At 45.6% G+C, this 25,963-nt stretch overlaps 1 protein-coding gene across 1 annotated transcript in view; it reads right to left on the bottom strand.

The window, feature by feature from the left end:
* Positions 1 to 25,963, bottom strand: part of LMTK3 (lemur tail kinase 3) — a 134,999-nt gene that overhangs the window by 41,693 nt on the left and 67,343 nt on the right. The window contains exons 6-10 of the mRNA XM_088450960.1: positions 20,082 to 20,169; positions 17,976 to 18,124; positions 7,976 to 8,060; positions 6,040 to 6,161; positions 3,434 to 3,583 (exon numbers count right to left, since the gene is read on the bottom strand). Coding sequence (XP_088307086.1) covers positions 3,434 to 3,583; positions 6,040 to 6,161; positions 7,976 to 8,060; positions 17,976 to 18,124; positions 20,082 to 20,169 — 594 coding nt within the window. The remainder of the gene's footprint in view (positions 1 to 3,433; positions 3,584 to 6,039; positions 6,162 to 7,975; positions 8,061 to 17,975; positions 18,125 to 20,081; positions 20,170 to 25,963) is intronic.

Here is a 25,963-nt window from a genome sequence, read left to right on the forward strand (position 1 = left end):
TGGATGAGGAGGATGAGGATGACATCTTGCCTCCGTAGAGCCAGTTTGTGCAGGGACAGATTAATTGCCAGCTTGTTTTGTGGGGGCCCAAACGAACCAATCATTTCAGCCACAGTTGTGTGGCAGACCCTGGCGCTGAAATGATTGGTTTGTTAAAGTGTGCATGTCCTGTTTATACAACATAAGGGTGGGTGGGAGGGCCCTAGGACAATTCCATCTTGCACCTCTTTTTTTTCTTTGCATTATGTACAGTTTGGGGCCTAGTTTTTCAAACTGCCATCCTGTCTGCCACTGCAGTATCACGCCTAGATGGGTCACGTGTTTGTGCCGCCCACTCGTGTCGCTTAGCATAGTCATCCAGCTACCTCGGTGCAACCTTTTGCACATAAAAATACTATTGTGAGGTGTGAGGTGTTCAGAATAGACTGGAAATGAGTGGAAATTAAGGTTATTGAGGTTAATAATAGCATAGGAGCAGAAAAAAAAATACAGATCCAAAACACAAAACCCAGAACCCAAAACACGGAAGGGTGGTTTTGGCAAAACCAATCCAGATCCAAAACACGAAGAAAGATCCAGATCCAAAACCAAAACACAAAACACGAAAAGTGGCCGGTGCACACCCCTAGTATGGACCCCTTTAAAAATATATTTATATTAATACTACTAGTGCATGCATGATAACGTACAGCAATGCATCATAGAAAATACACCATAGTCCAGTGCAGGATAATGTAACATATGTATAATGTATAATTTAGTGCATAGTCTAGAACCTGATCCCTATAGAAAGGGGTGGACCCTCAGGCAGTGGGTTTCCCCTGTACCCCTGTGGGCCAGTCCGACCCTGCTCACCTGCATTGGAGTTGTAGGATTATGAACTTGCTAAATACTTTCAAGGTTCTTACTTACATGTGATCAAATAAATGGTTCTAATTCAACACAATAACATTTAATATTTAGGCTTCTGTTTAACTCAGATTACATACATTTCAACAATTTTTTTCCAAGGAAAAGTCATAAAATCCTGTAGTGAATTCTAAGAAATAAAAATTACATTTATTGTAGAATTTAGGTTGAAACTGCTTATCATTGCATCAGGGGAGTTTTATGAGAGGATGGGACCCGTGTTCATTCCCCGTCCGGTGTCCAGTCCTCTCTCCCCGGCAGCCGTCAGCAGTCCGCCGACCGCAGCATCAGTAGACTCTGGGCACTGGAGTGTGCCCAGAGTCTACTGCGCATGCGCAGGCGATTTTCTCACTGTGCATGCGCAAAACAATGGAAAAATGGCCGCGGCAGCTATTTTCTGGCGTTTTGTGCAGGCTTGAGACACCCACCGTGGGACCTCGGAGAGGTAAGTATTAGATAATATGAGTGCAGGGTGTGCGGTGCGGGCCCCCCTGGACCCAGGGCAGGCGTGCACGGAGGGGGATTTTCTGAGTACCCAGAAACCCCCCCTGCCCATCGATCACTAAGTGTAGTGCGGACCACAGTAAGGAGCTGATTCAGAGCTGCTCGCTAGATGCGATCGCTCGCACGATGTGTATGCAAATTGCGTAGGCAGTGCGTTCACACAGCAAATGCATTAGCACTTCTTAGAGAGCGATCACATAGTGTATGCAGACACCCACCAGCTGGTCTTAATTAAGACACCCACTTGTGCACGTCATGTCCAGAAAGTGTAGGCAACCATCGGTACACCCAGTAACATCACATTCGATTGCAGCGCTTGAGGGTGACCATAACCTGCGGCAAGCACTGTGAGCACTTCAGTGTAAAAACAAGCCAGGTGACGTGTACTATGATGCTGTCTTTTAATTATGCACGCCTCTGAAACGCCGTTTAGATCCTCAGGCACGCCTGCAATTGCACCTCCATTCCCCCATTTTTAATGGCCAGCCCCTGTTACCACCTACAAATGGCTTCCCCTGTCACTCACTATGATGGGCTGAATATGCGCAGTGAGTGAACGCATTGGGAATGTTCGCTAAGGTATGCGCACGCACACTGCGATGCATACGCACAATGCATACACACTGCATACCATCGACAGCAGCAAGCGTTTGCATCTTAGCGAGCGGGTCTAAATGAGCTCCTGAGTGCGGTCTGCACTACATACTAACAAACACAACACCGCCGGCACAGGGTAGTACGCTCGTACTACCCAGCGGCGGCGACAGACTCTCATTGGCTGCTGCATCCACGAAGGGAGCCAGCTGGAGCTCACTCATGAGCTCCACCTTACGGCTCACGCCGCAGTGGATGATGGGAGAGACGTCATAACGTCTTTCCCATAGTGCAGAGCGGGCCGGGAGGGGCGGACAGCGGCGGTCACAGAGGGAGATTCAGGAAAGTTTTGTAAGTGTGTGTGTGTAAGGGGCATGGGCACTGACACTGGCACTGCATAGGGGGGGCGCTACTGGGGGCACTGTATAGGGGGAGTGGCCATTACTAGGGGCACTGTATAGGGGGGCGCTACTGGGGGCACTGTATAGGGGGGCGCTAATAGGGGTACTGTATGGGGGGCACTACTGGGGGCACTGTATAGAGAGGGGGTCGCTACTGGGGGCACTGACTAGGGGAGATGGCCCGTTTTGGGGGCACTGAATACAGGGACTACTACTTGGGACGCTATATAAGGGGGACTGGGGGCACTATATAAGGGGCACTACTGGGGGACTACTACTGGCACCACTGCTGGGGGGACTACTACTGGGGGCACTACATAAGGGGCACTAAAGGGGGGGGACTACTACTGGGGGCACTATATAATGGGCACTACTGGGAGCACTGCATAGGGGGGACTATTACTGGGGCACCGCATAGGGTGGACTACTACTGGGGGCACTGCATAGGGAGGATTACTACTAGGGGCACTGCATAGGGCGGAGTACTACTGAGGGCACTATAAAAGAGGCACTACTGGGGGCACTGCAAAGGGGGGACTACTACTGGGGGCACTATATGAGGGGCACTACTGGGGGTACTGCATAGGGGGGACTACTACTGGGGGCACTATATAAGGGGTACTACTGGGGCCACTGCATAAGGGGGACTACTACTGGGGGAACTGCAAAGGAGGGATCACTACCGGGAGGAAGGGGGGTCTTTAATAAATCATGCTGGCTGTATTTATTTGCCTGCTGCATTCATGTTTTTTAGTGATAGGGGTGTGTGTGTCTGTCTGTGTTGTGCCTGTGTCAGTCGTGTACCCCGTCATAGGCTGAGTGGTATATTTTACTGTAGTGGTCCTAAATCCTGTGTAAGATGTTTCTATCTATCTATCTATCTATCTATCTATTTATGGCTAGATGTTTTTTCATTGATTCAGTAACCAAGGATTTGGAAACCCTCCTTTCAAAATCCTGCATTTGGCACTGAGGGGGCCCGTGTGCACCGCATATACTTTGGGTTGTCTGAGTAGTAAACTCACCAGTAATCTGAGTGGGGTAGCTTGAGTCGAGGTTTTGCGAGTTTCATTTGCTGTTCCTTAATCACAAAGGCAAGGACCTCCTCGTCTGATAGGTGGCGATATGGCTGGCTTCCAAATTCAAAGAGTTCCCATATTGTAACGCCTAGGGACCTGTGTATAGCAACATTGGATTCAATGAAACTCAGTACTTTAATACAACAATCAACACTATATACAATATAAACAGCGAAGGTTAGGATAGCTATTTACACTATTATGTTAAAGCAAGGATGTAAACGAAAGTTTATGGTGCTTTTAAAGCTTTACTTAAAAAGCAGCTAAACATTTGCTGTTGAGGAAAAAAGGTTTGTAATAATGATGAAAAATACAATGCAATGTCCCAACTGGGGAAATGGGCGGGATCTGGTCTACTCTTTCGCAAGCGTGGGAGAACTCTGTGTAACTCTGGAGTCTCCTAGACGTTCCAGGCAGGGCTGGCTCCAGGGGTCGGAGCACCCTGTGCCGCCTCTGTTAATAGCGCCCTATAGTCGCGTGTGGGACGTGGCCGAATTACCATAGGTGACACTCCCTAAATGACGTTATCTGGAGGCTTGCCCGCATGGCACGCCTCCAAATAACGTCAGGCTTGGGATAAGCCCAGCACTCCGTCACTAGCTGGGCTTCCCCCATCCTTCTCCCAGCACTGCGCACAGCATCCATTCAGCTACTCCAGGGTCCGGCACCGCCACACAGCTGCGGCGGTGAGGGGTCCCCGACCTCCTGATTTGACCATCCTTGGGACATTTCGGCCCAGGGGTGGAACAGCGGGACAGTACTGTCCTGCTGAAATTGGGATGTTGGGGAGGGGTGCGCCCTGCCGCACTGGTCGAACACCCCAAGAGCCGCCCCTGGTTCCAGGAGAGTAGGCAAGTATGTAGTAAAGGGGAAGTTATAAGGAAGAAGACATATAAGGGTCAGTTCAATTAGTTTGTGAAAGTAAATGATCATTTTCCTATTGACAAATGCTCTAAATAATTTGTAGAGATTTCTTTAAGATTTAAAAGTTTTAGAATTTCTTTCTTCTTTCCCCTCCCCCCTCTTTAACTGTTTTATAAAGGTACACATAGGACAATTAGATTATATTCTTCTACGACTACAATAATCCTTAAGTATACACTTTAATTGGTGCCTAATACTCATTGTATTATATATTATATATACAGCACTATCTGTATTTATCAGAACCTAGACATAACAGTACAGTATATAGATATAAATATTTTCACCTGAGGCACAAATACTGAAGCCAGTTTTTTTAATTTTCTTACTTTTGAGTATTATAAATATCAATTAGGGAGGATAAAAATTTAATTAGTCCACCCTATTAGGGAGAACGCTATTGTTGATTTAATTAATATATAAATATCTTTTTAATAAAAATCTAAATAAAAGTTATATTTTAACAAGAAAGAGGTTATTCCTGTTCTGCTCTCTTGCAGAACAACCCCCCTGTTAATTCAGATATTTAGCCCTGGGGAACACCATCAAACTATGGGCCTGATTCAGACCCACTCGCGAGCGGCTGTCCGCTCGCAAGTGGGTCGATGGTCTGCACTGAGCATGCGCACGACGGAGGGAGCTCCGTCGTGCGCATGCGCCAGACACGACGAGCGAAGGACTTTCCTTCGCTCGTTGTGTCCGATCAAAGGGGGCGTGCTGTCAATGTTGATTGACAGCACGCCCCCTTTGGTGGGCGTGCCGGGGGCGTGCCTCCCTGACGGGGGCGTTCCCACGGGAACGCCTCCCATCAGAAGCCGGCCCACTGACATCACTAGTGATGTCAGTGGGAGTGATTTTGGCTCTGATAGAGCCAAAATCACTCCGGAGCTTGCGGTTGAAAACCTCAACCGCAGGCTCCGGCTCGCAATTTCGATGGTCGCGATGGTCACGACCATCGCGGCCATCAAAATGCACGCTCGTATAGCCTGTGGGTGGTGACCCACAGCTATACGAGCGTCCAGGAGGACGCTCCATGAAAATGGAGCCCGGCCCTCATTCAGAGCGTGCGCTCTGCTCAGAGCGTACGGCTCTGAATGAGGGCCAATGTTATTTAAGGTGATATACAAATAATACTACATTACTGTTGGTTTATATATGCTTTATTCCATTTTTGAATAACATATTTCCAGTGTTGGGTCACAACCTTTCTTTGTATCCTAAAATATTAAATAAGCATAGACAACAATGGCTTTGTCTGCTCTTTACTAGAGAATATAAAGGCACAGGAATTCATCCATGGAACATATAATGGAATCTATACATTAATATGTACATTGCTGGTAGTAAGCGAGCATGGTTTTCTAAACAGGAAACACGGTACATGAAAAATCTAAAAATGACTTTGTGAGTTTAAAGACAAGGCGTGCTTATTTCTTCTCCTCTGCGACTTTCCTACAGCAGAATTCAGGACAGTTCTGGGGCAGCCAGCATGCTGGAAAATAACAAATGTGCACGTTTTGATGTGCTGCGCTTTAATAATTCACTACATCAGCGTACATATTGTCTGTGCAGAAAGTAAACAGATCAGTTGCCTGATAAAGGTGATGAGACAGAAATAGGAGACCCACCAGACGTTGCTTTCCTTGCTCTGGTCTACCACAACCAAGTTTCCATGAACTTCATCTAAAAGTTCTGGTGCGACCCAGCGCAATGGGATCCAGAGACGGTCCGGAGTGATATAGTAGTCATCCTGTAGATAGAAATAATACCAGTATTACTATATAAATGAAATCACTGAGGGCGGGATGTACAAAAGAGGGAAATGCGGTGAAAACCCCAAAAATGCAGTTTTGTACAAAGCTTTGTCCTGGTCCAAAAGAAGCCTACTGAGAGGGATTCCTCCCATCACCACCAGCAGCCGGCGGGTGTGGATTGAAAGATCTGCAGTTTAAAGGTAGACAATGTCTAGATAGACACCAGATGTTAGACAGTCAATAGGTCAACAGGGACAAAAGGTCGACAGGGACAAAATGTCGACACACTAAATGGCGACATGCAAGAAGGTTGACAGGTACAAATGGTCAACAGGGTCAAAATGTCGATGCAAAAATGGCCTACCCTCTCCTTGGTGCCTAACCCTAACCCTCCCTCCTGGTGCCTAACCCTAACCATCGGGGTAGGTGCCTTCTAGTGCCTAACCCTCCATTAAGTGCCTAACCCTAACCCTCCCTCCTGGTGCCTAACCCTAACTGTTTGGTAAGTGCCTAATCCTAACCATTGGGGTAAGTGCCTAAACCTAACCCTCCGTTAAGTGGCTAACCCTAACTCTAACCCTTAAAAAAAATAAAAATAAGTGTTGACCATTTTTGTGTGGACCATCCGTGTGTCGACATTTTGACCCTGTCTACCATTTGCACCTGTGGACCTTCTTACATATCGAACTTTAGTGTGTCGACATGTGTCCCTGTCAACCTATTTACTGTCTAACATCTGGTGTCATTCTAGACATTGTCGACCTTTTTATTGCAGATATTTAGACCAGATCCCACGACCAGCGTTCTTCTGCGCATGGGGGGCGTGGACATGGGAGCGCAATGATGCAGTTCTCAGAGAATTGTGTCATTTTGGTTACTTTCCCTCATCACGGACCCACGATTTGTGGCATTATGCAGCTAATGACAAGAAGCCCCCCATAGTGATCAGCTGCATCTCCCATTTGGAAATGCTGATGAAGGGAACATTTTATAGTTGACCAGTATGATTGAAATACTTGTGTAATAAAATTTAAACAAAGGAGTGGACAGGGAGGACCTGGGGGCAGACTGAGGTGACCCGGCTTATTCTGGGTTCTGTTTACTAGTATATTTATATAGATATGCCAATATACTACATAATCTACCTGGATATTTTGCACTTTATCCTCTGTAAAAGGTGAAGTATGTATTGGCAATAGGCGGTATTGGATCCACCATATGCCAGGGTAATACTTCTTTCTGATAAACTTTATGGTTTTGGATGGTCAAAATGCCACAAGTATTTTATTATCCAGCAAAAGCAAATAAACATAATTAACCCTCTTTATGTGGAACATGGAATAGTGCCCAAGTGGTTGATGTCAGATACACATTTTTTTGGCTCAATATGGTTTTATATCTTTTTCCCCGTAGTGTACTGGTATAATTTATGATTTGTCTACTTCTGTTCTACAGTCCATTACCCTAACAAAGCCCCCACGCTACCCTATCAAAGCTATTGATGCAAAATGAGTTAATGTCCGATAAACCCACTTACTTAATAAACGGCCAAATAGTCCAAAGTGACCTCTCATCTGTGACAGGTGAGAGACTGCATACTGTACATGGAACAGAGGGGAAATTGAGCTTTTTCTGTCACTTTCCCTTGTGAATTAAAGAAGGGAGGTATCAGGCTTTTTATTGGCTGTACATAACAGAGAGGACCTGTTGTATAGGTGAAGTTCCTCTTTAATTATGTATTTTCTCCTGTTTTCTTATGGTCTTTTAGAACATAGATGTTTTTTATCTTAATACAGTAGATCCAACTCACCTTGTAATTATTGTGAGAAATTCCATAATCCCCAATACGGACAGTGAGGTCTGAGGTGAGAAGGCAGTTTCTTAGAGCAAGGTCACTGTGTGTATACATAGTATAACAAAATTAATAACTGAAAATAGTTGACTTGAATGATTATACTTGGAACTAACATACTGCACAGTGCATCTTAACCTTAATCTGAATTACAAGTTACAAGCCCATATATTAAAAAAAAAAATCAACTCGTTTTACATTTAAGGGGCATATTCAAATAGGTGCGATAAGTCCCGTACTTTTCGCTTGCTGGACTTTCGCCGACAAGTCTAGTTTTCAGTGCGAAAAAGTATTGCGCTCGTCCCCGCTTATCCCCGTATTCAATTATAAATCAGCGAAAACAGAACCCGGCGAAACTGTAACATGCGAAAAGTCCTGTCAGATTTTGGGAAATCAGCCTGACAACCCCCAAAAGATGCACTGACATTGGGGATCACTATAGTTACCCCCGAATAGACCTGCTGAAGGTATTTGGGGTTCTTAAATGATCTCAGTAGCTGCTATTTAGCGTCTAGGCATAAGTGGTGAAGAATAGCATTTAGCAGGTTTTTTTTGGTGAAAATAAGTTGTCCCAGCAAATTTTGGGTACATGAAAAATGGGTGCTAGCATATTTTAAAGTTGCTAAAGTTGCTGCAACCACCTGCAAACTTAAAAACACCTGGGGCATACTTGAGGGGCACCCTGGAGTCTATTTCACTACTTTTTAAGTTTGTCCCCCAACTTTGGACTTTTTCACCCCCAAAATGAAAATACTTTTTTGGGGTGATCTAAAGTATTTTAAAACTTTTTTTGATGAGGTTTACCTTTGGGGGTCTGTCCCAAGGGTGCAGGGGTTTTTCCTGAAGTTTGCACCCCAAAACCCCAATTCTGTACTTTTTTTCGACACCTATTCATAGGCAAAACTTTTTCGCAGGTTCCAATGCATTGATCTTTGTTGATCAGAACACTTCGAACTGGATCAGCTCGGTTACATTGTAATTTTGTCCTCATACTACATAAATTCAATTTTTATTGCCTTTTCCAATTGTGTCACATCTATCCACTTTAATCGTTTGTTTAATAACTAATTCCTGCACCCATTACTCACACACCTCTCTTTATATATCACTTTTGGAGCTGCGCTCATACATTAGCAGCACTGTTCTTTTACATTTATTTTTGAACATTTAACAACTTTAATCCACACTGTCTCTATATCACACAGCCTCCACTCCAGTTTTCATCTCACTTATTACCTCGTCCACAGCATGAACACCCTTACTTCAAACAACCGCCATATTCTATGTCCGCATAATCCTCTATTTTATCCATCCCTATTCTCCCCCTCTTGTCTCCTCCACTTACTGTTCCCCCTTTTTTCTCTCATCAGTCTACCTTCCAAACCTCTGGGTCTTCCCCTGCCTTTCCTGTCCCTCCACTCTCAACCACCTCCCTCCCACCACTAAGCCCCATTCCCTCCTGGTTCTGTCTGTCACCTCCAGAGCTGCCAAGAGAAATTCTGGGGCTGGGTACTGCAACATCCTGTGGGACCACATCATGTATGGCTGCACCCATTTCTGAGTGGGTCTAGCATGTGAGATGCACCCACTCACAGGAGCAGCCTCATAGCCCCCAGCAGCTGGGTCTAAAGTAGTCACTACAATATTAGGATGGCAGGACAGTCCCATAATAGCTGCATATTTTGTCAGGCTGTATAAATATGCTAAAATGGAACACACAACAATTAAAGTGCTACAGCTTTATTTTATACATCTCTCATGTAAATAACACATAAACAATCTATTTTCTGTCATAGAGATAGATGTATGAAGGACTTAATTTTGACATAACATCAGGTCATCTTATACACACACATTCCGCAGCACATATCCTAACCCACTGCTCCATGCTCCTTCCTCACTATCTACCCCTCCGTGTCGCCCCTGTCTGTCTGCCCTTCCCCTTTAGAATGTAAGCTCTCACGAGCAGGGCCCTCTTCCCTCACGTGCTTCTCCTCCTATCATTTACTCCTAACTCCCCACAACGGCACCTAACACCTGGTTGCTCATGTCCTGCTGCTTGCAGTGGCTTAACTAGGGTATTTGGAGCCCAGGGCAAATTTGAAAAGGGAGCTCCCCAACATTCCGAGATGTGCGCGTGGGAAAAAAATGGGCGTGGTCACTTAAAAATGGGGCGTGTCAACATGACACACCCCTTTATTTTCATGCTGAACATTCCTATCCATATGCACCTTAACCCCAGTAGTACCCCTTATACAGTACCCCCAGTATGCAGTTGTGGTACCTCTTATGCAGGCCCATAGTAGTGCCCCTTATACAGTATCCCCAGTAGTGGTCCCCCTTATACAGCCCCCAATTAGTTCCCCTTACTCAGTACCCCCAGTAGTGGCCCCCCAAATGCAGTGCCCCACGTAGTGTTCCCCCTTATGCAGTGCCCCCAGTAGCAGTCCCCACAATGCAGTGCGCCCAGTAGCGGTATCCCCTTATGCAGTGCCCTTTATATGATGCCCGCAGTAGTAGTCCTCCCCCCCTATGCAGTGCCCTTTATATAGTGCCCCCAGCAGTAGTCCCCCCCCATGTAGTTTTCCCAGTAGTGGTCCCCTTATGAGGGCACCCTGTAGTGATCCCCCCTATCCAGTGCCCCCTGTAGTGGCCCTTCCTATTATTGCCCCCAGTAGTGGTCCCCCGAGTGCAGTGCCTCTAGTAGTAGGCCCCTTTTATAATGCCCCCAGTGGTAGTTCCCCCCCAAGTAGTAGTCCCCAGTAGAGTAGGTCCTCCCAATGGCGCCCCCAGTAGTAGCCACCCCTCCCCCAGTAGAGGTCCCCCCAGTAGTAGCTACCCCTCCCCCAGTAGAGGTCCCCCCAGTAGTAGCCACCCCTCCCCCAGTAGAGGTCCCCCCTGTAGTAGCCACCCCCCTCCCCCGTTGTGCAGATAAGTTTAAAAAAAATAAATAAATATATATATATATATATATATAAAAATATACTTACCTGAATGTCTGCTTCTGGTCCTGGTCCTGCTCGCGACGCCGCTTCCGCCCGGGCTGGCGCGCTCAGCATTATGGGACAGACGTCATGACGTCAGTCCCATTACCCACTGCAGGAGCCGGACGGAAGTCCGGCTCTTGCAGTGGGTGCTGCAGCAGTCAATGAGAGTCTATCTGACTCTCATTGGCTGCTGTTTAACACACGCATCGCCGCCAGCGCTGGCGGCGATACGTGTGTTATTCACAGCCTGAGCCCGCCTCCTGGCGCTTTTGGGCAAGCGCTCAGGGGGAGGGAACGGGCTCAGGCGTGCAGCACAGGACCAGCGCTGGAAGCCTAGCGCCGGTCCTGTGTAAATGTGTAGCGCTGACCGCACTCATTGCGGTCGGCGCTACACTGGCTAACTAGGGCGGGCGGGCCGGTACCGTGGCCAGCGGCGCCCCCCCCGCGCCGCCGGTCCAACGGCGCCCAGGGCACGCACCCCGCTCGCCCTGCCCTAGTTACGCCACTGGCTGCTTGTGTTACTATTGTTTTTCTCGTGTGCTCATTTATGTACTGTGTAAGGCGCTGCGGAACCTTTGTGGTGCCGTATAAATAAAGGATAATAATAATAATAATAATAATAATAATAATAATAATAGAGTTTCCACACCGGTGAAAAGTCTCCGCAATTGAATACAGAGGAAACTTGTCGCATGGCGAAATGACGTCACTCTCAATACTTTTTCTCAGAGAACGGCTTTTCGCACCTAATTGAATAACGGCCCTATATTTGTTATGTTCTCCTATCAGCCCACATTCTATACAAAGTATACAAAGTACTAAAACAGACTGACTACAATAATTTTCAGTGCATATACCTCTATTATTCTGCTTTAGGCTAGACAGTCCTAACTGGGGAGTAAGTCTACAACTCCCATGCTGGATGTGATATTATTCCACAGGAATCACAAGCCCAATTAATGTCAGTGAAGAAGAGAATTACATGATCACATTACTAAAACAATTCACATTATATTAAGCTTTTATTTACAACCACGACTACCTAGTACTTTCATTATCATGACTCACAAGGAGTAGCACCAGACAGCGTAGCTCTGACTGATAATCTAAGACAATGCATGTAAATAGTAAATACAAAGGGGCAGCAAGTTCAACAATAAACAGCACAATGTCAGCAAAATGTGTTGATAAGAAAAATGGGAAACACTTGACAAATTACTTTAAGCAATTATTAAGATGTCATTGTCACGTTTGGGCTATGATGGCCCTGTAGAGGGATTAGAAGACGTGGACCCAGGTTGAGAATGGAATCAGGGGCGAGGGGCCCGGATAAATGACTTCCTCATCCACAAGTACCGGATGTTGACTAGACCTGACCAAAGGTGCGGAGTCTAACTTACTGGGAGATGTTCACCAGTGACCCCTCCAAGCGGTATTTGGGCTGAAGCTGCACCCAGCAAGCAGGTTGTGGCCTTTTTGTCAGGTATCCGGCACAAGTGGGAAATTGAAGAACACTATCACAGGGAAAGCACAGGAGAATGATACTGGAAGTTTTGCACTTGGGTGATGTACTGGGTACACACACTGTTGATCCAGTTGCAATGCTGACACAGGGGAATGGCACTAGGAGATTGTTATTGGATGAAGTATTAAGTACACACACTGTGGCTTCAGAAGCAGAACTGGTACAGGAGAATGGCACTAGGAGTTTGTACTTGGATGACGTACTAAGTACACACACTGTGGCTTCAGACGCAGAACTGGCACAGGAGAATGGCACTAGGAGTTTGTACTTTGATGACATACTAAGTACACACGCTGTGGCTTCAGACGCAGAACTGGCACAGGAGAAAAGCACTAGGAGTTTGTACTTGGATGACGCATTAAGTACACACACACTGTGGTTCCAGACGCAGAACTGGCACAGGATGATGACACTTTGGAGATAGTACTCGGATAGTACTTAGTACACACACACACACCGTGGGTAACACTAGGAAAGTATCACTGGAAGGAAGGAGCTTGGAACCTGGAACGCTGCAACGGCAAGTATACACTGGAAGTAACAACGTTGTACAGGCAACTTCCTGTTGTCTGGAGCCCAGTTAAATACCCTAAGGTAGCAGTCCATTGGAGGATAGTGTCAGCTGACAGCAACCAATGCTACCGTTGGGTAAAGAGCAATCAGGTGATGTAGACTGTCATGGCTGCGCCCATGACGGTAACCACAGGCACCAAATCACGAAGCGAGCACATGGATGTCCTAGCAGACCCCAGGTATGATTCTCAGCACGTCATTTGCTGCCGCACCTGGAGTCTGACCGCTCGAGAAGTCATGGGAAGCCGGCGCTAAGGTGAGTAATGGGCGATCCTAGGCTGCAACTTGACAATGTCTCCCCTTTTAGAGTGGACTCCAGACACCCACAAGGCTTATCAGAATTTTTTTATGAATAGCTCGAACAAGCTGTGGAGCATGGACATCAGACACTTTGATCCATGCTCACTCTTCAGGTCCATACCCCTTCCAATCAATGAGATACTGAAGCTGATTCAACTGATGTTGAGAGTCAAGGATCTTCTCAATATCAAATTCAATTTCCAATTGCCGTTCTCTGTGGCGCAAGTCAATCTTAATACATAAAGATATTACATCAGATAAGGACTCAGGAACATCTTGAGAAGCTAACTCAACCTTCATCCTCTTGAACAAACCATGAGGAAATCCTAAGCGCCTCATCATTCCACTTTAATTCGGAAGCGATCATCTGGAATTGAACCACGTACTGGCCACTGTACATGTCCCATGTCAAACTCATAGGAGATTGGAGGAAGCTGAGGCAGTCCGGCCTGGCTCATCAAAGATTCTTTTGAAAGAACAAATAAAATTTTCATAATTAGAGACGAGAGGATCAGCTCGCTCCCATAATTGAGAGACCCAATCCAAGGCAGTTCCAGATGGTAAGGAGATGATGTATGCCACTTTTGACCTTTGAGTGGGGAAATTCTGGGGCAGGCACTCGAACTGTATCTCGGACTGATTGATGAAGCCCCGGCAGCATCTAGGGTTTCCATCAAAGATGCAGAACTGGCACAGGAGAATGGCACTAGGAGTTTGTACTTGCATGACGTACTAAGTACACATGCTGTGGCTTCAGATGCTGAACTGGCACAGGAGAAAGGCACTAGGAGTTTGTACTTGGATGACGTACAAAGTACACACACTGTGGTTTCAGATGCAGAACTGGCACAGGATGATGACACTTCGGAGATAGTACTGAGATGATGTACTGAGTACACACACACCATGGTTAACACTAGGAAAGTATCACTGGAAGAAAGGAGCTCAAACATATGGGGATCATCAAGAGCAAATAACCTACATATATTGCTGGGTCCACATAGTTAATCCACAGACTACAAAGAGTGGCCAGAAGACTGTCAATAGGGATAATTATGTGACTGCAGTGCAAATGCATTGTAAGTGATGGTGCACATGGAAGTATTCCTTGAGAACTGTTACCCCAATAAAGAGTCTCGAGTAATAACTAGGGCAAGAATTAAAAGTTTATTAGCCTCAAACTTAAAGTTACACCACAAATAAACTACTTTGGATGGTATATGAATTACTGAACCCACAACCACTAAAATATCTGCAAGTATAACAATACCCTAATTTTACTAGGGTCATGCACCACTAAGAAATCTAATTATTGTCAACTCATTTTGATTCCTTTTGCTCATATTGCTCATATATGTATCAAGCCTTGGCAAGAGATAAAGTGAAGAGAGTTAAAGTACCAACCACTCAGCTCCTAACTGCCATTTTTCAAACAGCCTATAAAATGGCAGTTAGGAGCTGATTGGCTGGTACTTTGTCTCTTTCCACTTTCTCTCTCTCCAAAGTCTTGATACATCTAGCCCACTGTAACTAGAAACATTTAGTGCAAAACAAGTTTTCAGTCAGAGCTGAGGTGCAACGCAACAGCAATAAAATCTTTTGAGTTCCCCATTTGCTCTGCAATTCCATGAAATGCCAATCTACACTGTATTCATGTATGTGCATTCACAGAATTTATTGTCTACGCATAGAGCTGGGGTAACAACAGCTATGTGAACTGGGAACACTTTAGCCAAATGTGACTGGCAACAAGCAAATCTAAGTGGCCTAATGTGGAATAAGGATAATATTCTGAAGTGTTTGTTTTTTAAAATTGCTTCTGAAAAAGACATATGGGGGTAGATTTACTTAGCCACAGCTTACAAAAGCCCTCAATTCTCTGTGTGCTTAAGCAGGAAATTTAAAACGGCAAAAGTTTTCAATGCAAAACACAGCGTTTTGCTTTGAATAGTATTGCCATTTTAAATTGCCTGCTGAAACCCACCAAGAAGCAGTGACATGCTTAGTAAATTAACCCCTAAAACACTACCTAGGCATGCCCGCTCACTTCATAGACCTCCTAAAAGCCAGTCCATGGACTAATTATAAGTATTATGAATCTGAACACATAAACTTACCATTGTTATAATGCCTCCGTCAGATAATATAATTAGTACAATTTATATTAACAGCTGACTAAAGCTGGTATCTTCCATTCTTATTAAACACTACCATCAGGGGCACTGAGAGGGCCGGGGAGCGCATACGCGCACGCAGGGGGGGGGATTTCCGAGTACCCAGAAACCCCCCCTGTCCATCAATCCATCCAAAGACTGGAGCTCAGACAGGCAGGGGCTGTATGTGCTTTCGGGACAGCGGGAGAGTTCCCGCTGGGCCGGTCACATTATCCCCCCATCACAGCCATCTCACCTGTCCCTGACTGATTCGTAAATCAGCCGGGCAGGCTGCAAAGCTTCCAGGATTTGCGTACCACTGTGGAACGCAATCAGGAAGCTGTAATCAGTCATCGGCTAGCTCCGGGAGCAGAGCAGTCTGCTTGACTCACCATATGCAAGGTGACTCATGGGAGTTGAAGTGTACTTTTCACTCCATGGAGTGTTAGAGTGTAGCTTGGGAAACTCTCTTTCCCAGCACGCTCCGGGACCTGGCAGCATGCAAGAGCTGGCACATGCTGTTTAACAGGAAGAAGTGTCATAGAGCTGCCGATCTCCCTACACACCCAGGAGATGATCTGATATGCACAGCCCTTTTTATGTAAGTCTTCTGGTCAGGAGCACTTTAGTAAATGTGATTACAACACACTCAACTCAGCTCTGTTCTGTTCTGCTACATCTATCACCCTCTCCTACACATTATCTTCGTCTACTATAGCTATCACCCTCTGTTACACACTATCCTCTGCTACATCTATCACCCTCTACTACACATTATCCTACTATCCTCTGCTAGATCTATCAACCTCTGTTAAACATTATCCTCTACCATATCTATCTCCCTCTGTTATACACTATCCTCTACTACTTACATCTATCAACTTCTGTTACACCCTATCATTCTCTGCTACATCACCCTCTGTTACACCCTCTCATCCTCTGCTACATCACCCTCTGTTACAGCCTACCATCCTCTGCTACATCACCATCTGTTACACCCTATCATTCTCTGCTACATCACTCTCCATTACACACTATCCTTCTCTGCTACATCACCCTCTGTTACACACTATCCTCCTCTGCTACATCACCCTCTGTTACACACTATCATTCTCTGCTACATCACTCTCTGTTACACACTATCCTTCTCTGCTACATCACTCTCTGTTACACACTATCCTTCTCTGCTACATCACTCTCTGTTACACACTATCCTTCTCTGCTACATCACTCTCTGTTACACACTATTCTTCTCTGCTACATCACTCTCTGTTACACACTATCCTTCTCTGCTACATCACTCTCTGTTACACACTATCCTTCTCTGCTACATCACTCTCTGTTACACACTATCCTTCTCTGCTACATCACTCTCTGTTACACACTATCCTTCTCTGCTACATCACTCTCTGTTACACACTATGCTCCTCTGCTACATCACTCTCTCTTACACACTATCCTCCTCTGCTACATTACTCTCTCTTACACACTATCCTCCTCTGCTACATCACTCTCTGTTGCACACTATCCTCATCTGCTACATCACTCTCTGATACACTCCCACCCTATCCTTTGGCTACCTAGACAGAGTACCCCCCAACCCAGGAACATACACTATCCACCATATCACACATTCCCCAGCCCCAGGGACATACACTGCCCACCCTATCCCCTCCCAAGTTTTATTCTTTTCCTGTGTTTTCCTGTTTAATTTTTTCCTATTGTGGCCAATATGTTTTCTCTTTATTCTGTGGGGATCAATGTGTGTGTTTTACTGCTTGTGGGGGCCATTGTGTTTATTTTTTTCCTTTTGAGGTTAATGGGTGCCGGCTTTGGGATACTAGAAGTCAACAAAAAGTTCAACGACCATATATTATTGTGGTTGAAAGTTTTTCCATTGGTTCTGTATTAGGAAACCCCCCTTTCAAAATCCTGCGTTTGCCACTGGAGCGGGGGCCCAGGTTTGCTGGAGGAACCCAGGTCTGCCGCTCCCCCTCCCCACTGTTCTGTGCTGGTCTGCAGTGGGTACAGGGAGGCTGGTGCAACCGTTTGTGGAGTTTGCGGTGACACTACTGTTTTATTTTTGTAAGGAGCATTAGCCACCCCTCCTTATATTAGGCTACGCCCCTCAGAACCCGGACCCAGACAGACTCCCTACAGCCCTGACTACCATGTATTCCTTGTAACAAAGATACCACATATACCCTTTACTGCTAGATGCCACCAAATGCTCTTCACACTGCTGCACTATTCTGGATGGATAAGGGCACGGTTTTAAATTGCCCATGTGACTCAAGTCTGACATCTATTTAACCTGCTTCCCACTACTCCATGAATGATAACCCTGCTACTGTATCTTGCATTTCACTAGCAATAGCATTGATGACAGGAAACAAACTTTATGCAAATACATACTGTACCTGTGTATGTAATTGTTTTTATGGAGATGCATGAGTCCAAGTGTTATCTCATAAGCCATTCTCTGCAAGGTTGTAAGGTCACAGGTTAAGAGGTCAGGGGTCATGCCATCTGCCTTCCGTTGGGCTCTAAGATATCTTTTCAGATCACCCTAAAAAAGAAAGCACATGAAGCAGTTTGATCATTGTTTGTTGTAACTAGCTTTCTGTTTGGTATAGGTTAAACATTATTATTAATAATAATAAAAATATATTATTTATTAAGGAGCAACAATTTATGTAGCTTTATTTAAGGAATAGTTTGTACATTACAGACATTATCATTAACACACAAACATTGGTCTGCCCAAAGGAGCTTATTGTCTGGCGTGGGAAACACATGATGTACATAATATACAGAGGTAAGAACAATGATAGATGTGGGTAAGAATGTTTTAGAAGTAATAGTAGAAAGAGGTTATGGAGGGCAGGAGAAGGCTTCTTTGCATTAATGGTCTTCAGGGACTGGTTGAGGAAAGTCTGATAGGAATAGGATGGAGTAGAGAGTCCAATAACTGAAGCAGGATAATTGTTGCACATGGTCATAGTGTGATGATATGGGGGGATTATGACATTACATAGATCACTAGACAAGAGAAGAGTTAAAGTCAGAATAATGTATTAGGATAGCATACATACAAACATATGGAGAATAAAGTGAAGTGAAGATGTGTTTTCCTGTCTTGATGCTACAAAATATGTAAAGCATGCCTGTAGTGGGACAAGCCTTGGTTAGATGAAGCACTACATCTAATCAATTTTAGGATAACACTGCTTTGGATCCTCCATTATCAGCAGGCCACAATTACTGTAAAGGTTTACCGAGGTAACCTATAGGACCAGATTAACAGGGCCCGCCATAATGGCAGCATGAGGATTACCAGCTGCCTAGCTGGCCACACGGTCGGTCATAAATCATACATATTAGAATTATGGTTTCTGGTTTTCTCACAAAATTATGCAATTTTTATGTATTTAGAGACACAGTGGAGCTAATGTTATATAGCTGGGTTCACACTAGGTCAACTTGTCGGTCTACTGGCCGTTGCGCTGACCGAGTGGCTGATTTAGGTTGAGTATACACACTTACCGATCAGCCTCTCGACATGTCGTCCTGACCTCACAGACAGGCGAACATTTAAATCTGCCCGCCCAGCTGTGACGTCAGTCCCTGCAGCAAGTGTACGGGCGGTCTGTGGACCACCCGTACACACAGCCAGATTCTGCAATATATCTGCAGTTATATCGGCCATCGGCTGTGCTGTACAGCCAATGCGATATGTCTGTGAATTACGTTCTTCACAGACACATCGGGGGTACACACTCACCAATGCACTCGTGATATATAGGCCATTTGATATATTGCTGCATGTGTGTACCCAGCATAAAGGTTGTATATACACTCACATGGCTCTGGCTACACCCACACAGCACTGGTCACAGCTCCTCCCCTTCTCAATATAGGACCTTGAACATTTTCAGCCAGGCCCAAGTGGCCCTTAATCTGGCCCTGCCTTTAAAGTATAGGTGAATATCCCAATTTTTAGCATCTCAGATGGGGTGGAAGGATAATTTGTAAATAAGGATAGGATTGCTGGCATAAAATACAAATTTTTCACTTTAGCCCGTATAAATTGGGTCTCTTACATGGAGTTTTCTTGAGTTGCCAAATCACGGGCAGGAGAGATAACATTGTCATGCAAAAGAGGAAGGAGCAGCTCCTTAGACTCATGGCACTGTAGCCATGGTGGATATATCAGTGCTGGTGAATATATTTAGGTTGTAGAAAATAGTATGAAACAAAAAAACAAAAAAACTCTACTGAAGAGATAGTTAGGACTATATGAATATCTAACTATAAATGTGAAATTTATTACATGTAAAGGAATTAACTGTTTACTGCCCTAGACAAGCCTGCCATCTAGTTGAGAGCAGATTGTCAGTGATCAGCACTGTTTTTATCAATTCGGAGCAGCAAACCTGTGAAAACATCTGCTTATGTGTGACTATATCTGTTATAACACATTATATTTTCAAACCATTCAGAATGTAACATGACTTTGACCTTACCAGTTGGCAAAACTCCATGATAAGAAGGAAGGGGATGGTCTCAGTGCATAGTCCCAGGCATTGCAGAATATTGGGGTGTTGCAGGCTTCTTAAAGATAATAATAATAAAAAAATCAAAAACAATTGTCGGTATACTCAAGTAAGCTGAGAATGAAACTAAATCTGCAATAGTTGCTCACGGTATTCATTGTGCATAAAGTCAGCACCATGTGTACTAATAGTGCAGTTATTTTTTTATCACTAGTCTGAGGTTTATTGAATACAGGGCCTGATTCAGAGCCGGACGCTATTTGCGCTCGCTCATTCAGAAAAAGGGGCCAGCTATTTAAATTGAGCGCTCGCTCTTTGCGGTCTGTTGACGCCTCTATGTCTGAGCGAGCGAACGAAACATGCGCTCGCTATTTTGTAAAGACGCTCCCTGGCCGCTCGCATCCTACGTCATCTCCGCTATTTATTAGATTAATCGAGTACATCGAAAGGCGTCTGAACTGCTCGCAGTGCTTGTGGTTGGATTTTCCTACCGCAATCATGCGAACAGTTCAGGCAAAGAAACAACCAAGTGACGTGGTCGATGACGCTGCTTTGTTAATTATGCACACCCTTAAAACGCCCGTTTTGACCGTTTGGCACGTCTGCGATCGGATCTCCACTCCCCGTTTTCAAGCACCTTCCCCACAAACGCCTCATCCTGTCACTCAAATTAGCAGGCACTCGCTATTTTGCGAGCACTCAATTTCCGACCGCAATGACTGGTTGGCGCATGCGCATTACAACCCATACGCATGCGCAGTTGTGCGAACATCGCTCGGAGCGAACGAGCAGCCGCTTACGAGCGGCTCTGAATCAGGCCCACAGATCCTTGTTAAATCATCTGTGCAGCACATAGTATCCTGGGTACATACTGAGCATTCCCATAGAACTCCATTATATTGTACCCAGGACTAATGAGTGTGAATGCTGCAAGGCAATGCTGAAATCGATAAACAGCAAAGTGAACAGCTGCAGAAAGCCAGTGAAGTGCCTCAGTCAAGTTGCTGACTTGGGCTATCCGGGTTATAGTGCGTACACCAGGCTTTAAGAATGCATGGTGAAAACCTCACTAAGAGATTCACAATATGAGACAACAGGATACAGAATACACTGCTATTCAGATAATAATTGGAGATAAGCATCATTTTTCAGTAGGAATCAGTCATGTATGTGATATCAAGCAGGGCAAGATTAACAGTGGTGCAGATGGGCCTACAGCTCCAGGCCACCACATAAAAATAGGCCCATCATCAAGACAAGATAATAATGACCAGCCACCAGCTGGCCACACAGCCGGCCATAAAGTATTTCAATAACCCTCACAAATTAAGCAATTTCTATATTTTTATGTATTTAAGGAGACATTGGGGCTCATGATGTAGGGGTGTACATGCCCACATGGCACTGGCCACACCCACACAACACTGGACACTCCTCTGATTCTCATAATAGGTCCATGAACCTTTTCAGCTCATGTGGCCCTTAATCCAACTATATGGATGCTATGTTCTATACACCAAGTTGTACATCACAATCTCTACCAGTTTCACTGTGGCTGGAATAAGCAATGCCAGGTGGCCTTCACATACTGTAATGTACTGGACTCTATAAAGCACATATTGTAAATAGTTTCATAATTGAACATTCCACAGAACCTTTCAACTACAAAAGCGACATTTACAGAATAGTGTCTGCAAAAAAACCTTTGTTGCATTTGCAGGGATGAGTGTCACCTGAGCATTCTTTTGGATACAAAGTCATATGAAAAATAGTTTATCACCCTATACAAGTAGTTGAAGGATTGATATGTATAATTAGAAATTTGCCCAGTGCCTCACGTCTCTCCTCTGATACTTGAATTGGACATATGTGACCTAGTCACTTTGCCTGCACATAGTCATATAGTACAGGAGTTGGTTTAGCTGCAATGTTCTGAGTTGCTCTTACACTCCATTGCTCTGATTGGCTGCAGGCTTGTCTAGCTCGTTCTGCGTCGTTTCCATGTATAACCAATTCTGAAAGGAATGCAAGGCGCAACCTGACCCTAGACCACGGGTTCTCAAACTCGATCGTCAGGACCCCAAACATTGCATGTTTTCTTGGTTTCCTCACAGACTCACAAGTGAAATAATTAGCTCCACCAGTGGAACTTTTAAAATGTGTCAGTGAGTAATGAATACTGTGTGGGGTCCTGAGGACAGAGGGCCTGATTCAGACCCGCTCGCGAGCGCTGAGCGCTCGCAAGCGGGTCGATGTTGGCCCAGTGCGCATGCGCACGACGGAACCGGCTCTGTCGTGCGCATGCGCGAGACCCGGATATCGACTGGCAAACCGTCGCTCCGGGTCTCGTACTAAAGGGGGCGTGCTGTCGATGTTGAGTGACAGCACGCCCCCTTTGGTGGGCGTGCCGGGGTGTGGCTGCCCAGACAGGCGTTCCCATGGGAACGCCTACCGTCTGGGACCGGCCCCACTGACATCACAAGTGATGTCAGTGGGAGTGCTTTCGACTCTTGGGATTGCGGCAATGAGACCCTACCACAAGGGTCTCGTCACAAGCCCGATGGTCGCGATGGTCTTGACCATCGCGACCATCTTCCTGGCCTCTCGCTATAGCTGTGGGTGGTCACCCAAAGCTATACGAGCGGCCGGGAGGCCGCTCTAAAAATCAGGAAGGACGGCCCTGATTCAGAGAGAGCGTTCTGTCAGACCGTCCGGCTCTGAATCAGGGCCAGAGTTTGAGAACCTCTGCCCTAGACCATTAGAAAATGTGTAATAGGAAAAACCTAAATAAATAAAAATGTAAATAATATAAGAAAAATCATGATACGTTTGCAAGTTAACCTACCACTTACTGTAATGCAATAAACTGACACATCTTTAAATCAGACCCGTTGGCGCTGGTTAAAAAATGTATAGACATAAGGAGAAAATCTGGTTCATAAAAGGCAGGGAAACTTTGATGTACTAAAATCAAATGATTCCGTTATTACATTAAGCTAATTTAATTTTTCGTGTTGCTCGTAACATTTTCAATTCCTCCTGAACATTGGAGGAAAACAACTCTGCAAGACAGAGATCTAGGTCACATTCCTATTATGGTTAAGAACATCACAGATCAGTGGTTAAGTCTATACACAATATAATCCTTTAGTGAATATCCTTTGAAATTGGGGAAGATTTTCTCAGAATTTATATGAGAGCGTCTATCAGGCTGTGGGTGTACTGTATGTGTCCTAGCAATGCTGCTCTTGTAAGTAGAAGGGTTGCTGTAATAAGGTAAGATCAGACTATTGCCGCAGGTGGCAGAGTTCTAGGACCGACAAGTAGGCAAAGGACACTTTAATATAGAGGTAAGATTAATCATTTATGGGGCGATTGGAAGCTAGCCACAATTATAAATAGTAGGACATCAAAATTTGGATCAAATTCACAATAATATGAGAGTTCATAGGGGGTCCTCTCTTAGGGGGATCAGATGGTCAACTGAATTTTGGCCGTTCGTTCATATATTTTTAGATTTATGGGGTCTACCACAATAATTAGGGCTGCTGGAATATTTATTTGAGTGCTTAAAATCAGAATTGTTTATTTACTAGGGGACACTTTAATACATACTTTTTAAAAACCAACAATGAACAATTAATCTGTTAGCATGGTGAATATTGCTATGTCAGTATATTTACTAAAGTGTGGGTTTACAGAAATGGAGGTGTTACCCAGAGCCGTAACTAGACATTTTAGTGCCTTGTGCCTTAAAGAACATTGACACCCCCCCACACACACACATATTTTAAATAGGGACAGGGCGCACCCAGAAAAGAACATGTTCTCGCAGGGAAGGGATGTGGCCAAACAATAGTACCCCCAATTATGCCACACAGAAGTAATTATGCCACACAGTAATGTCCCTTATACATTATGGCGCTCAGTAATGACCCATACACATTATGCCACACAGTAATTCCCCTTGCACATTATGCCACATACTAATGCCTCTAAGCAACAAGAGACTCTAGGTACCACTGACAATTATAATGATTCCGGTATTAAGAATAAATATGAATTTCACTATAAAACACTAATCCAGGCCTAGGTAATCTGTTGCTGCCAAGCTAATATTGCCTAAGCCTGATCTAGCAGCAGGACTAGTGACATTTATTGTTTTTTATTGACTTATCATTTTTTTTCTCCCCCCTACCCTCCTTGGCAGGTTCTAACTGCTCTGCAGTGGCGTATCAAGGGGTGGTCGAGCAGGTCGCGTGCCCTGGGTGCTATCAGACCGGCGGCAGTGTGTTTGTTTTGGTAGCCAGGCTGCGCTCACTGCCATAGCAGGGCTGGAGCTCATTCATGAGCGCCACCTTCTGGATCCCGCAGTGGCTTATGGGAGAGGTGTCATGACGTCTCTCCCATAGTGCAGAGCGGGCCAGCCGGGGAGGTCGGAGGAGCGGACGGCGGCGGGCGCAGATTCAGGTAAGTGTTTGGTTTTTTTTTAGTGTCTTTCTCCTTATATATGAAAGGGCACTACTGGGGGCACTGCATAGGGGGGACTACTACTGGGGGCACTGCATAGGGGGGACTACTACTTGGAGCACTAGTGGGGGCACTATATAAGGAGAACTGTGGCCACTATATAAGGGGCACTGCATAGGAGGACCACTACTGGGGGCACTGCATAGGGAGGACTACTACTGGGGGTACTATATAAGGGGCAATACTGGGGCACTGCATAGGGGGGACTACTACTAGGGGCACTGCTTAGAGGGGACTACTACTGGGAGCAGTAGTGGGGGCACTGTGGTGGCACTGCATAGTGGGCACTATATAAGGAGCACTGTGGGCACGATATAAGGGGCACTGCATAGGGGAGACCACTATTGGGGGCACTGCATAGGGGGGACTACTACTTGGAGCACTAGTGGGGGCACTGCATAGTGGGCACTATATAAGGAGCACTGTGGGCACTATATAAGGGGCACTGTATAGGAGGACCACTACTGGGGGCACTGCATAGGGAGGACTACTACTGGGGGTACTATATAAGGGGCACTACTGGGGCACTGCATAGGGGGGACTACTACTAGGGGCACTGCTTAGGGGGGACTAATACTAGGGGCACTAGTGGGGGCACTGCATAGTGGGCACTATATAAGGAGCACTGTGGGCACTATATAAGGGGCACTGCATAGGGGAGACCACTACTGGGGGCACTGCATAGGGGGGACTACTACTGGGGGCACTATATAACGGGCACTACTGGGGGCACTGCATAGGGGGGACTACTACTGGAGGCACAATATAAGGGGGAATTCTGGGCACTGCATAGGGAGGACCACCACTACTTGAGGCACTGCATAAGGGGGACTACTACTATGGGCACTATATTATGGGTACTACTGGGGGCACTGCATAGGGGGGACTGGGGGCACTATACAAGGGGCACTACTGGGGGCACTGTATAAGGAGCACAACTGGGAGCACTGTATGTGGGGACCACTACTGGGGGCACTGCATAGGGGGACTAGTACTGGGGCACTGTATAAGGGGCACTGCATATGGGGGACCAATACTAGGGGCACTGTATAAGGGGCACTACTGGGAGCACTGCATAGGGGGACCACTACTGGGGGCACTGCATACGGTACCATTACTAGCGGCACTACTAGCGGCACTGGCACTACTGAGGGCACTGTATAAGTGGCACTACTAGGGACACTGCATACGTGGCACTGTATAAGGGTTCCCTACTGGGACACTGTATAAGGGGCACTACTACTGGGGACATTGCATAAGGGGCACTACTACAGTGGGCATTGCAAGAGGGGTACTACTACTTGAGGCATTAAGGGGCATAT

This window comes from Taudactylus pleione, unplaced genomic scaffold (genome assembly GCF_031769625.1).
Source record: "Taudactylus pleione unplaced genomic scaffold, aTauple2 ptg000535l, whole genome shotgun sequence".
NCBI lineage: Eukaryota > Metazoa > Chordata > Amphibia > Anura > Myobatrachidae > Taudactylus > Taudactylus pleione.